Source organism: Lampetra fluviatilis, chromosome 8, assembly GCF_964198595.1.
Source record: "Lampetra fluviatilis chromosome 8, kcLamFluv1.1, whole genome shotgun sequence".
In the NCBI taxonomy this organism is placed as follows: Eukaryota; Metazoa; Chordata; class Hyperoartia; order Petromyzontiformes; family Petromyzontidae; genus Lampetra; species Lampetra fluviatilis.
Window position 1 is genome coordinate 10,642,341 of NC_136282.1, and position 12,995 is coordinate 10,655,335.

Consider the following 12,995-nt stretch of genomic DNA (forward strand, 5'->3'; position numbering starts at 1 on the left):
ATCAAAGATATTCATGTAATGCAAAACAAAATTCGACAGGTGAAAGCTATTTAAGGATTCAGGCTACAGTGCTCCTGTAAAGCCAAATTTTTTCCAGCTTCGCCAAGAAAATTGTGTTTAATTCAGAAAATGGTAAAGCGTTACAATAATTAGATTCATGTATTTTGCGATGGAAATAAGCAACCTGTTCTGTACGTATGCATGTAGAACTTCTTTCACACTGCACGTAGTCAACTGTGCTATTTGGAGGTGCGGCCCCAAATGGTTAATGGTTGGCTTGCTAATTGTTTTTTTACCCTTCTATCTGGCAACAAAACTGACACCTTTTTACAAGGAGTCATGTTTGCATAGACCGCAATACCTGCAGTCATAATACAAACAAAAGACATAACTCTGATAATGTGCATGTTATGTCTTTTGTTTGTATTATGACTGCAGGTATTGCGGTCTATGCAAACATGACTCCTTGTAAAAAGGTGTCAGTTTTGTTGCCAGATAGAAGGGTAAAAAACCAATTATCATATTTTTACTGGCAAATGAGGTTCCCATAGGGTTGGCTTGCTGTTCAAGATACCCTCGTCAAAAAGTCTCGGTGCCGCATTGTGAGTCGGCTGTCGGTTCACCTGGAAACCCATCGACTAATGTCTACAGTACTTCAGTTTCAATTCACGTGATAATCCTAGTACTCTTTGAAGCCACATTTTGCACCGTGTGGAAACTCACATCTGGTATTCAATGCATCATCCTACTAAAGATGCTAAAATAACAAAACTGAAAAACATAGCTACACATTTATATTTATATCAGATTTTAGTCGTAATGATGTTCAGTTGCAGGTCAAGGTATTCCCAAAGTTAATCAAGATAAATAATTGCTCATTATCACAAAGTTGATTGTTATTTATGAGCACAATTATTAGGCTGAGTTGTCAGTTTAGCAGCAAATCAGATTTCACCCCCTCACAGTGAATTTTTTTGAGAAAACATACCATAAAATAATATCAACGACACGCATCGCCACAAAATAACGGTAACAAATACTTGTGTGCAAACGGTTTAATTCATTAAAAAATAAACATGATAAAGTGACAATTAAGCAATCCTATTGTCAATGTCAAACGTTATATTTTCAATGTCATGGTACCTTTGTAAAATACATTTTAAATGGTTGCTATTAAAATAATTTTTTCTTAAATGAATGTTTTATTAATTAAAAATGAACATTTTCTAATTAAACCCAGAATTACTTCAATACGTTTTTCCTTCCACATTTATCTCAATACATATTTATAAAATAGACGAAATTTTATATATATGTACAATAAATAGAACTTGTTATCCAAACATTAACTAAATGAAATGTCATACGTTAAAATACCCATGAAAGTGAATTTTATATATACATATGTGCTGAACACTTTCAATTAAATAGTTAAAAATGGACTTCATAAGTTACTTAATTATTTAGAGTTGAATTGCCACAAAGTTCTGCGTTTTTCAGTGGATGCATCTCTAAAAAAGAGGTTCATGGCTCATCGGATTCCTCCAGTATAAATAAATATTCTGATTCTGAGAAATATCCAAGCTTATTTGTCTCAAGGAGGCTCCCCCGTGGAGTGGCGGATGCACTGAATGTGTGTGAAGGGAGACCACGTGCTTACCAGTCTCCACATCCTGGGCAAAGAAGTGCAAGTCATCGTTGATCTCTGTGATGACCACTTGCTTGTAGACGGTTTTACGCTCCGTCTCTTCTACGAGCGGCACGGTTGTCCCTTCCTCTGGCTGTTCCGTATAGTCGGCCCAGATCTGTTCAGTGAGAAGGTTGTCAGTGGATCACACTAACAGGGCTCACGGCGAGTATTTCGACAACACATTTTAACAATTTCAAAATATGCATGTTTTTTTTTTACTACGTGCAGATTATTACTGTAGATAGTGAAACAGGCAGATACATTGTGATAGTTACGCAGTTTAAATTTCTCCTATGTAGATACATTATCTCCCATTATGTGTAAATGTAATTGATCTCACTTGTACTCCATTATGTGACTACAAAACTCTTTTCTCTATTCCCTCTCCATGCTGGCAATTCACCACTATCTAGATTCACTGCTTCTTGTGCCTTTCAGATTTTATAACGCAACTAAGCAATGCCCGTGCATTTGCACGGGATACATGGCAAGGGTGGCGTATAGTGGTGGGGGGGGAGGCTCCCGGCTAAACGCCGTGGGATGCCTGCCTGCTTGCCAGCCAGCAAAACTTTTTTATAATAACATAGTATGACACTAAAACCATTTGATTGTCAGTGTGGTGTGATGTCTGGGATTTACACGTACGTGCATACGGATGATAATGTGTAATGTGAGGATATATCAGGCTCAATGACGTATCACAACTTGTCATGATGATTGGCTCTGCCGGTCCTGGTTTATAGCCAATAGGGGGAAGCCTAGGTGCGTGGCCCTGACGTAATGGAAAGGTGACAGCTGGAACTAGGGGATTGGTTCTGCTGGCTTTGGCCACAGCCAATGGGGAGATGAGTCAGGGGCGTGGTCCCGGCAGCTTACGAGGGGGCCTAGAATATTCCATGGAGGCTAGCCAGGATTGGGGGAAACGTACCACGTGACCCGGGTATTAAATAGGGGTGGAGACGAACGACACATGGTCAGAACGGGAACGAACAGAGGAAAGGGGCCACGTGGGAGCGGGGCTCCGGGTTGCCACGTGGCAGTGTGTCTCTCTCGCTATCTGTCCCTCTCACGCTGCCTGTCAGCAGCGTGAAGGAAAAGCTGTATACAAGTTGAATGAAAGACGGATTCCAGAAGTCGTCTCAACGAGCTTTATTACAAATGTAAGGGGCTTCAAATCATTTTAAACTATTGTCATTGTAGTGCGTATTTAATGTGGCGCTGCACTCTGATGTTGTAGGAGAAACATTTATTAAAAAGTCTATTTAATTAAGTAGAACGCGTTGTCTATATTTATTTAAAGTTGCGCATTTTGATGTAACGTCACATTTATCAAACCCCCCCCCCTCATCACACATCGTCACAAATGTCTGACCTCCCCCCCCAGGTGCGATACGTCATTTATGGACGGCCCCTAACATTGATTTCCTTGTTTACATTTACCAGACCTACCCCTGTGCATGAATTCTCGAATTATGCTAGCAATTTCGCTCACGTATATTAAAGAAGATGTGTGGCTCACGACAACAATATTACATTATTGTCCAGCACAGAATAACATGAAATTATATTAAGTGGCTGTAGAATTGCTTGCGTGAATGTTGTATACTTTAACTATAGATATTTTTTTCATACATCCCCTCCCGTTTTCTTTCCCACAATGAATCAATATGAAAGCTTCCGGTGACTCATTACCTCAATGCATGCAAACGCCTAGAGGATAAAAAAAAAACTCGCCAGCCGCTTTTGAAGTGTCCCCATCGCGTAAGCTGGCGATTTGGTGGCATGTGCTACAAATACCGAGGTGCGTTTTCCACTGAGGATGCAAAACGAAATGAGACACCTCTCTTTCCAACAAGCCCAATCTATACAACGGCCCACACACGATAGCCCCGTGGTTGCCACAGCAGGTGCGGGTCCCCTACACATTTGCTATACATGGGTTTGTTACACCGCGGTCTCATCTGCAGCTGCCAAGTACAAGACGGGAAACATCTTGCGTCCAAGGCAGATGGCATTATGTGTACGGTAATTGTGCAGGCGAGATGTGCCAAATTAGCTTCACACACAATTCCAAGAGCTAATTATTTTTTTTGCCATAATTGTACGAAAAAAGCTAAATGAAAAACTTCAACAGAATGCCACTAAATTAGTAGTCCAGGGTAAATTTCTTTCCCAATTAAATTGTACTTCTGTCTCATAATAAGGAACGCTTAGAAGCTCAAAACATTATCCAATTCAAATGGGATATTTTAAGTCTTCGTGCAAAATATGCTCTTAATTGTAGCAGCTACTCATCAAATGTATAAGGAAGCTGACACCAGGCTCCCAATCAGTCTAACTCATGAGTTCAAGTTGATTTTATATAACCAGGTGAGAACCCAAAGAAACCAGGATAGTCTCACATTTGCAATAGTGACCCTGGGCATTAGGCTGTCAGTACAAGGCAATGATTGTTATGCATGATCCAAATAGAGCAATTTGCAGGTAATTTTAAAATATGAAAAAATTTGGACCCCGATGTCAGCATACGACGGCTTACTCTTGCGAATGGCGCCTTTAACGTCCACTGTAAAGCAGACAAGCGTGTACTATTATGGTTAATACACCCGCTGTAACAATCGGGGCAGGCAGCAAATGGATTCCAACCGCGGACCTCTACTGCAAGAGGGGAGCATGCTGCCTACGAGGCCACATCACCCACCCAGGGATAATAGTTACCAATTTCTCAGAAGGTACGGTACACATCATGGTGAGGTCTATAAGCAGAAGCAAACCAAGGTAGAAATATTCTTATCAACATGGGATTTTAGAGTGGTGAAAACGGTAAAAGTTGCATGAACATGTTTGTACATGTTTTCCTCAAAGTACAAAACATTTTCTTTCAAAATAATGCACGTGTCAAATCTTCCGCCCCCCCCACCTCCCTCCCCCCCAAATTAAAATCTGGGTTTGGAATGCCCAAAATATAGCATCCCCTGCAAGAGACATTAACTGTACAAAGCAGAACAGCGAAAATATAAAAAAAAATTGTTCAAAAGTAAATCCATCAATAAATATTTTGCAACCTATGTAAATGGATTTGCTTAAACAGTTAAAACAAAACACATGTTTATACATAACATGGCACAATTATGCTTGGTACAGTATAACATACTGAACATATTCAGACATGTTAAATGACTGAGAAAAAATTGCATGCAATTGCACTGTATATCATATAAAAAAAACACATTCTCAGCTGATGATTCACATTAAGCTATATTGTGAGTTATATTTTGTACTATTGTATCATGAGCACAGAAAGATGTGAAAATGCCCATGTCTATAACAATCCTGTCTGTATATGTGCAGTAAAGTTTCTGGCAACTCGAAAAAAATGGTGAATTGTAATGTCGGTAATGTGCTTCCTCAACCTAAAATTGGCATCAAATTCCATCTCGTCTTTTTTTTCTAGTGCTGTTGTATATATGTCAGTGCAAGAGCAACCTCTTAACAGTAGCATTAAATAACCGACGCTGTAATGCATGTGCCTCCTGCAAACAAATTTACTGCTATTGCCATCGAAAGCGGTCGTTTTTTTTTTTACTTACACATGCTTTATTTAAAGCTAGGACAGCCATACACTAAAAACAGCTACATTTAAAAATCCTTTCACGAACGTCTAGCTGTTGCGCCTGATTTTATAATTGTATTCCAGTGTGGCATCTGTTATATAAGAGTCATCTTAGAATAGATACTTGCAAAACGTATGCTGAATGTCTCTCGTCACAGCATCGTTTTACCCTCCCCAAGATATCGCCCCTGTTGCCAAGCTCCGTTCTTGGTCTTGTTTTTTCTCTTGATGCCAACTTAATCATGTGGCCAGATGGGTATTCTATACATCTCAAAACGAAAAATTACGTAACATCATATTGTTTCATGTAATTTTGAGTGGAATACAGGTCCCACAGTATGTGATATGAGAACAGCAGTGGTTAAATGAAAGGTTCTATGTCCTGTTATGTTAAATGATCAACACTTTTCCATTTACTATCCGCAGGCCCCTCCACGCAGAATACCACACGGACCTAAATGTGCATACAACCACCCAGAAATGTTTAATATTTAGATATCAATTGATTTCATTTTTTTTGAAGTACGTGCTCAACACCAAACTGGCAACATGCTTAAAGCGATCCATTTTCTGAGAAGAGTTGAGCACGCGTGTGGCTATTAGCCCAAATGGACTCAACAAGGTGCAACTTTTAATGAGCCAAAACAAATGACTGGCAAAAGTTAAATGAAAACAAAAATGCAAATGAACCCAATTTTCAGTTTGCCTGATTTACAGTTTGGTGAATTCAGAACTCAAACAGATGTATTTTTTTGCCCATGCGCTTTTTTTCCAGCCCCTTACCAACTCCTCTAATGGTTATTCAAATGCAGATAAAAAAAAACACGTAGATTATATTTTAAATATCATGGGGCTAACAGCCACGAGTGTTGTTTCATCTACCATTACGTCGAGATGTCTTGGTGAGCTGCCAACAAGGTGGCATTTATCACCTGCATCTAAAAAAAAAGTCTCGGAAACTGTCAAGGGGACAATTTTGTCCTTCTTGTCTCAGCATTCACCCGGTCTGAAGGACGCTAAGTAAATCCAACAAAAAAAAGTGGAGGGCGCGCATTTACCTTCTCCTTTGCCTTCTTAGCAGCTTCCTCGGCGACCGTGAGATTTTTGAAATAGGAGCTGCGCTCGGCTGTGAAGTGCACCCGAGAGAGTGCGTGCTCAACCAGCGCCACTGACAAGTTGACTCCTTCCACCTGAAGCCAGCCGATGAAGTTTCCGGCCTTGTCCATCGTCTCCACTTCTACCTCCACCTGGGGCACATCGCAAAAGAAAAAAAGGGATGGCAGAGTTATGTTTGGTGAAGTTTTTGGACGCGCGTTGACGCGTCGTGCGCAGTGTTCCGAATGAGTAAGGTACTTTTGTTTTAGGCAAGGCTTTGCCCCCCCCCCCGCCTTTACTAAGCTGTGCTTATCAACACGGTGAAGTATGGTCAAACAACCGCCGTGACCGACACAACGCAAGGAGGTTGCAATGGGAGGAAAATGTACATACATTTTTATGGTATTATATACATTGATGAACGTATAATATACAAACATGTATTATAATTGTATATTATATTAAATAAGCATGAATATTACGTTATTGGTGTTATATAATTGGCCCATTTATAATCAATAAAAGTAAAAGTGTTTTGCAGTGTTGTGCCCAATAAAGTGACATAATATATCAACCTGTACATTGTATTGCACCTGCGAGGTGTTCTCTGAAGACTCTTCTTATGGACATATATTTTGTCGAGGTGATACTTGAGGCAAATTTGGAATGTCCCATATGCTGTGTGCCAAGGAATTATATGGGATTTATAACACTGGCAATCAACGTAACGTGCACACGCACAACACGACGTTGAATAATTTAAAAAATAATCTTCTCTCTGATAAGTGTGTAAATATGCAATTATAATATAAAATGGATAACAGCTGCAGTTGTTACTTTATCATTTATTAAAATATAATAGTTTTAACATAAAACATGCAAAAGGGTATTTTGAAAGTGCAACTGAGACAGATCCATGGAAATTGCATCCTCAAACCAAATTAATACCCTAATCTCGTAATTTGTGAAAACATTTTAAGCAAACTGGCTGTGATCTTGTGAAGAAACTTTCAGAGAGCCCCATTGCACATCGCCTTTGCTCATGAATTAGCTTTACGATTGCCACTTTCCAATTTCGCTAAGCTTGTACTTCAATACATGGTCACTGACCCTTGAGACCTTTTGAAGATGACAAATTCCTTGATATAGTCTTCCATTTCAAAGTGTTTCCAACTCGTGTTGCCCCCCATCCCTCGCTAATTGTGTGGTTCAATCACGCCACCATTCCAGAAAATCCAATGCAATACCGTTTGGATCTTCCGTACGAAACACACAACTATTTACAATTTTTTTTCTTATTATTTATTCTACCAGGTGAGGCCCACTGAGCTATGTAGCTCTTTTTCAGAAGCGACCTGACCACACGTGATAGCCCAACGAAGTGATTTATCATGTGGAAATGTACAGCAGCCAAATACTCTGAACACATCTTGATTCTAAATGTGGAGGGAAAAACCGGAAGACCCGGATAAAAATCCACGCGACCACAGGGAGAGAGACATGCAAACTCCAAATATACAGCAGGCGTCAGGGTCGGGATTAAACCCACGACCAGCATACCAGGCGACGGAGTTAACCACTCGCCACTGCATCGCCCCAAGAATGTCAGAGAGCTAAATACTGTGCATAGAAATTACACATGTTAAAACATGCTCTATTAGGATTGGCAAGGCCAATAGTAACAAAATTCGGAAGTGCTGAGCACTGTGGGTTATTCATTACTCGTGGGATGCAAACTGAGATTCAATGGCTCTTTCAACCACCACACATTCCCCTCTCTAACAGGACACACCTAGCCATCATATGATCGTGAAAGGGGGCATTCATTATGCATCAGACTTTTGTAAATGAAAGAGCGCATAAGCAGCAGAAAGGATGGGCAGAATAAGCAAAATTATTGAGGCAAGGGTAATTTTTTTCCTTCATGATTTAAATCTCATTCACATAGATTATGTCATAAGCTTTGAAATGACGCCTCATTTATTTGAAATTGGTGGAGTGGTTTAGGAGGAGTTCTAAAAAATAAATATAAAAATTAGCGGCTTATTTAGATGGTATAAAGACTATATAAGGAGACAGAGGTAAAAAATGATCCAGTACTGAGTTGCAGAAACCCTCCCGGGGATGAGTACCCATATTACATCTCAATAAGAGCTATAAGTCGAAAAATAACGTCCTGGTGCAATAACCAAGGAATTTATTTTTAAATAACGATGTTCCCAATTAGATCTACATTTCCATGCATAAAAATGAGGTCTTACGTTCATGAAATGACAACAGAGGACTAACACGGGTAGACACACCATTAGATAACCTCAACTCATCATGTGCAAGTTCAAATCTTGGTCAACTCAAATCCTGTGACGAGTCAGCCCATCATCTCTCTGGGTTTGATAAAATTAGTAGTACCACTTTGTGGTTGTCCGATGGATAGATGTGCTACCGCCATATGAACGTGGAATGTCCACCACTCGTTCGGGGCTGCAAATGGGAGCAGCACGCACGACAATGCTCATTTGAGCAAGAAACAGATTTACTTTTAATTTAAGACACGGGTAACTCTCTTGTGAAATGTAGGTTTAAACCAGTTGTATACATTCTTACCAACAAACTTTCTCCTGAAATTATACACATTATACTACATAATATCCTAGCCATCAAATTCCATACAATTTAAGGATTACGATAACAGTGTTGTAAAACATTTTTTTCATAGCTCTGAAAATAAATCTCATGTGGCTATCTCAATTTCCATGAGAGAATAAAAAAAGAAACAATCGTTGGAAAATCAGAACCATCTGTCATGCAAGATAATCCTCCCAAGCAATTATTTTTTTCTCCGAGTGACAACTCTGCCATTAGGCCGATTATCACAAGTACTGGACATTGCATTTGAAAGTTATGTGCTACTTAGAAATTTAATTTGAACATTGAGCATATGCCTGAGGATTAACGAACACTTGAGCTAACTGAGAAAACTAATATAGTCGAGAGGGTTTTTCTCACCAAAGTCTGCGAGATGTGGATTGCCAGATTTTCCTACTTTCTTCAAGAATAATCGGAGAGCTTTGAAATGTTTTATTTATATACCCAACAGCAACATATGCATGTCAAGCAATTAAGATTATAGCAATTTAACGACTATCCCAGACGAATAAACACAATTAACTATTATTTTGAAACGCAAAAAAACCTTACATTTAGATGCATTGTGAACCTCACCGTTGCATCTATAATGCAGTGCAAATGTTTTTTTTTTACATGTTCAAAAGAAGGCATTGTTTGTGCTAATGTAAGCATTTCTGTTGACAAGCTCATCGTGCAGAGTGCCATGCTTACATTTCTAGCATTGTCAGGGAAACACAATGAGCGTTTAAATAGAATGAACCAAAGGGTAGGCACAGATTAAGTTTGTAAACGACTTTCATTCCACCATGAAAAAGACCCAACCAACCTCAACGTTTCGAATTGCTCCCCAACAACATTGGTGTAAATATGGGAACCTGCAAAAAGGTGAGCCACATCCAATGTGAGATATATATTTCTTACGGTCTATTTATTTCACAGGGCAAAGCTGTCAAAAGGCGTTTGATTGGCCGCTCAAGGGAGCTCCTGGGTTCTCGAAAGCATCTTCATGGTGCTCAAAACCTGCCCAGGAACCTGAGGCACATTTTCAAGACCTCAGCTAATTGACTTGAGTCAGCGGTAACAAAATAACAGAGCCATTTGAAAAACAAAAATTATAGCTTTAAGATGTTTTTTTCTTTTCTTCGTCAACACTAACCATGTATCAAAAAAAACCACACAAATTGAATGTCACATTTGCTGCATCAACCACATGTCACGGTGCGCGCCATTAACCCATATACCCGAGCGGTATTGGTTCACCCCTTCCTCCAGAGAGAGAGAGAAAGAAAGAAGTTGCACCTGCAAACGTCCACGGATTAACTTTGTAAGCGGAACGAACAGACTTTTATAGGGGTGCTTGACAAGCTGGCCGTGGTGTAGACCTGAGTTGGTTTGGCCATCTGCCAGACAGGGGTCTCTGAGTTGCTTCATGTAATGGCTGCAACACGTAAGCCAATCATTCTGATGGGAGGACACCGGCAGAAAATCTGCAACACTGGAGTAATTAATGTGGGAATAATCAGGGACCCCCAATATGATGGGCATTTATGGAAAATGACAATGACTTCAACCACTCACTGATCATCAAAACTAGACTAAACTGGGTTAGTGCATGGAAAACTTTGCATCATGTATATCTCAGGCCTATTTTATGCATAGTGCTTTCCTGCTGATAAATGTGTGTTCAAAAATGTAACGGGAAAAAATGCGTTACTTCTACGGATTTACCACTGCATTAGCATCACAAAGAGTTTAGTCCACATACTCAAAATATCTCTTGATTTTGCTCACTTTAATTTAACAGAATATCCTCAAAATCAAACCAAACACCACATGAAATTCACTGGCTGACTACTACTGTCCAAAAGACACAAGCACAATAATAAAATGTGGGGGTTTCAAACTCTTGGACTACATTACAATTCGAAGGCAGTGCTTTTTGTGAAATGTGAAAAATTCATAGAAGGATAGTATCCAGTGTGTGATGTCAGAGCTAAATGAACTGCTTTCCAGGAGCAATAAATCTTGGGCTACTTAAAAATTACATATACATAGTGAGTGTTCTCACTTTATTAATAGGCAAACTTATACAGTAGCAAGATATCAATAAGAACCAAGAATGTGATATTCAAGAATCTCTATTTACTAGTTTTCTTGACTTCGCAAAAGAAAAACACGCTATAACAGTTTCCATGTAATCCTTTTTCAGCCCTGTCCGTTCCAATCAACCAATTGCTCAGTTTATTGGAGCACTTCAATTTGGACCTATTCACATTCATACTGTTTTGATACTTTAAAACATGTCGTACTTTTATTTAAACCTTGACACATAATTGTAGCACAATACAACTGAAATGAAAACCACTAACAGATGTAAAAGTGCAAGATGTCATGGGTGACAATTCACAAATCACCCCAGATGCCAAGAAGTAAGGCAAACTGCAACATCAACACCAAAAAGGTTGTTGCCAAATTGAATCGGCTATTTTCAATACCAAAAGTATTATTTTTTAGATAATGTATTAAAATATTAATCAGACCACTCTCGTACAACAAAGCACATGATATACATACGAACATATCAAAGGTACAATTCTTGCCAATGCTCCTGCTATTCAGTGGATTTACAACAAAGCCCGCGACTGAAACACCGGAATGCGAAAGAGGTCAACATTCCCAAACCCACGGCGCTGCCCAAGGACCACCAACTGCGTCAAGCTTCCTCACCTCAATTTGCCACTCCAAAGCCTGGTTTCACTGGGAAAGGAATGATAAATTTGTAACAAGACCAGAAACGTGGCCGTATAGTAAGGCCTTTTTTTTGGTACTTTTTTTTTCCTCTCTCTCACACCTCCCTTAGAATTTCGAGTTGAAGCCAATTACAGAACACTCAACCACGCTCTAAATGTTAGGCACCCCCAGCACGGGGTCGTCAGGCTTTGCTCTCATTAGTTTTCTAAATAGCACCAGTGCAGGGGAGGTGAATGGTAGAAATCAACGAGCACCATTGATTTAAAAATACTCGCATTAAACGAGGATTTTAAAATACCAAATTGACCGAACAATCGAATACCACAATACGAGGGAAGATTATTGAAACAGTAGGCTATGGTTATTATTCTATTATTAGAATGAAAAACGTGTGTTTTTAAAAATCTATTTAAAGTGCAGTCTTAAAAAAACACAATGACCTGAGTGTATTTTTGTTATCAAAGTATATTGTATTTTTTTTAAGGATGTACTGGCGTACTGAAGTTACAATGAGTTTAGGAACTAAAATAGATAATTTATTTGTAGAACTTTTGAAAATCCGACATTAGCAATGTGTTATCAATGTAATCCGACACCAAAGCTACATTCTGCTGTAATGAGAGTATGATGTCGTATACATCATTGTGAATTAAGCTATGAACATTGAAGGCTATATTTACAGAAACATAACAAAAACTTTTTCCGCATTGATGTATACAACGTCCTGTTAATATGTATTTAAATCACCTCATTCAGGAGATATGCATTGCATTGTGATTAAATAGATGCAAATCGAACGTTTAAGCTGCGACAGAACGCAGTAAACACAAACTGAGTATAAACCAGACTCACGTTAGAAATAATCCCAATGAGACGAAAAATTATCTGTTTTTCAATCTAATCATGACCAATAGTCATGTAAATGCATCAGACTGATGGGGTGGGAGGGCGGGGGGCATTGCTGCTGGCCCAGTACATAATAATAATGTATCTATATAAATAGACATTTTTATGGAGAATTATTTTTTTCAAAATTTTGTTTTCTTTTTGCTGACAATATTCGAGCATCCTCAAATAAGACAAACGAGTGAGCAAGACAAAGATTGCATCATTTTGCTAAGTTGTGTCTACGTCAGATCAGGCCAATGCTTGTTTTTTGTCACTAAACCAAGCCATTTCTGATAGATGCGTGGTAAGAACAAAACACAAAGCAGTTCT

General features: G+C 39.1%; 1 protein-coding gene across 1 annotated transcript in view; it reads right to left on the reverse strand.

Moving 5' to 3' along the window:
- The window catches only part of SND1 (staphylococcal nuclease and tudor domain containing 1), a 219,741-nt gene that overhangs the window by 19,145 nt on the left and 187,601 nt on the right, over window positions 1-12,995 (reverse strand). Inside the window, exons 17-18 of the mRNA XM_078859092.1 lie at window positions 6,362-6,550; window positions 1,661-1,805 (exon numbers count right to left, since the gene is read on the reverse strand). Coding sequence (XP_078715218.1) covers window positions 1,661-1,805; window positions 6,362-6,550 — 334 coding nt within the window. The remainder of the gene's footprint in view (window positions 1-1,660; window positions 1,806-6,361; window positions 6,551-12,995) is intronic.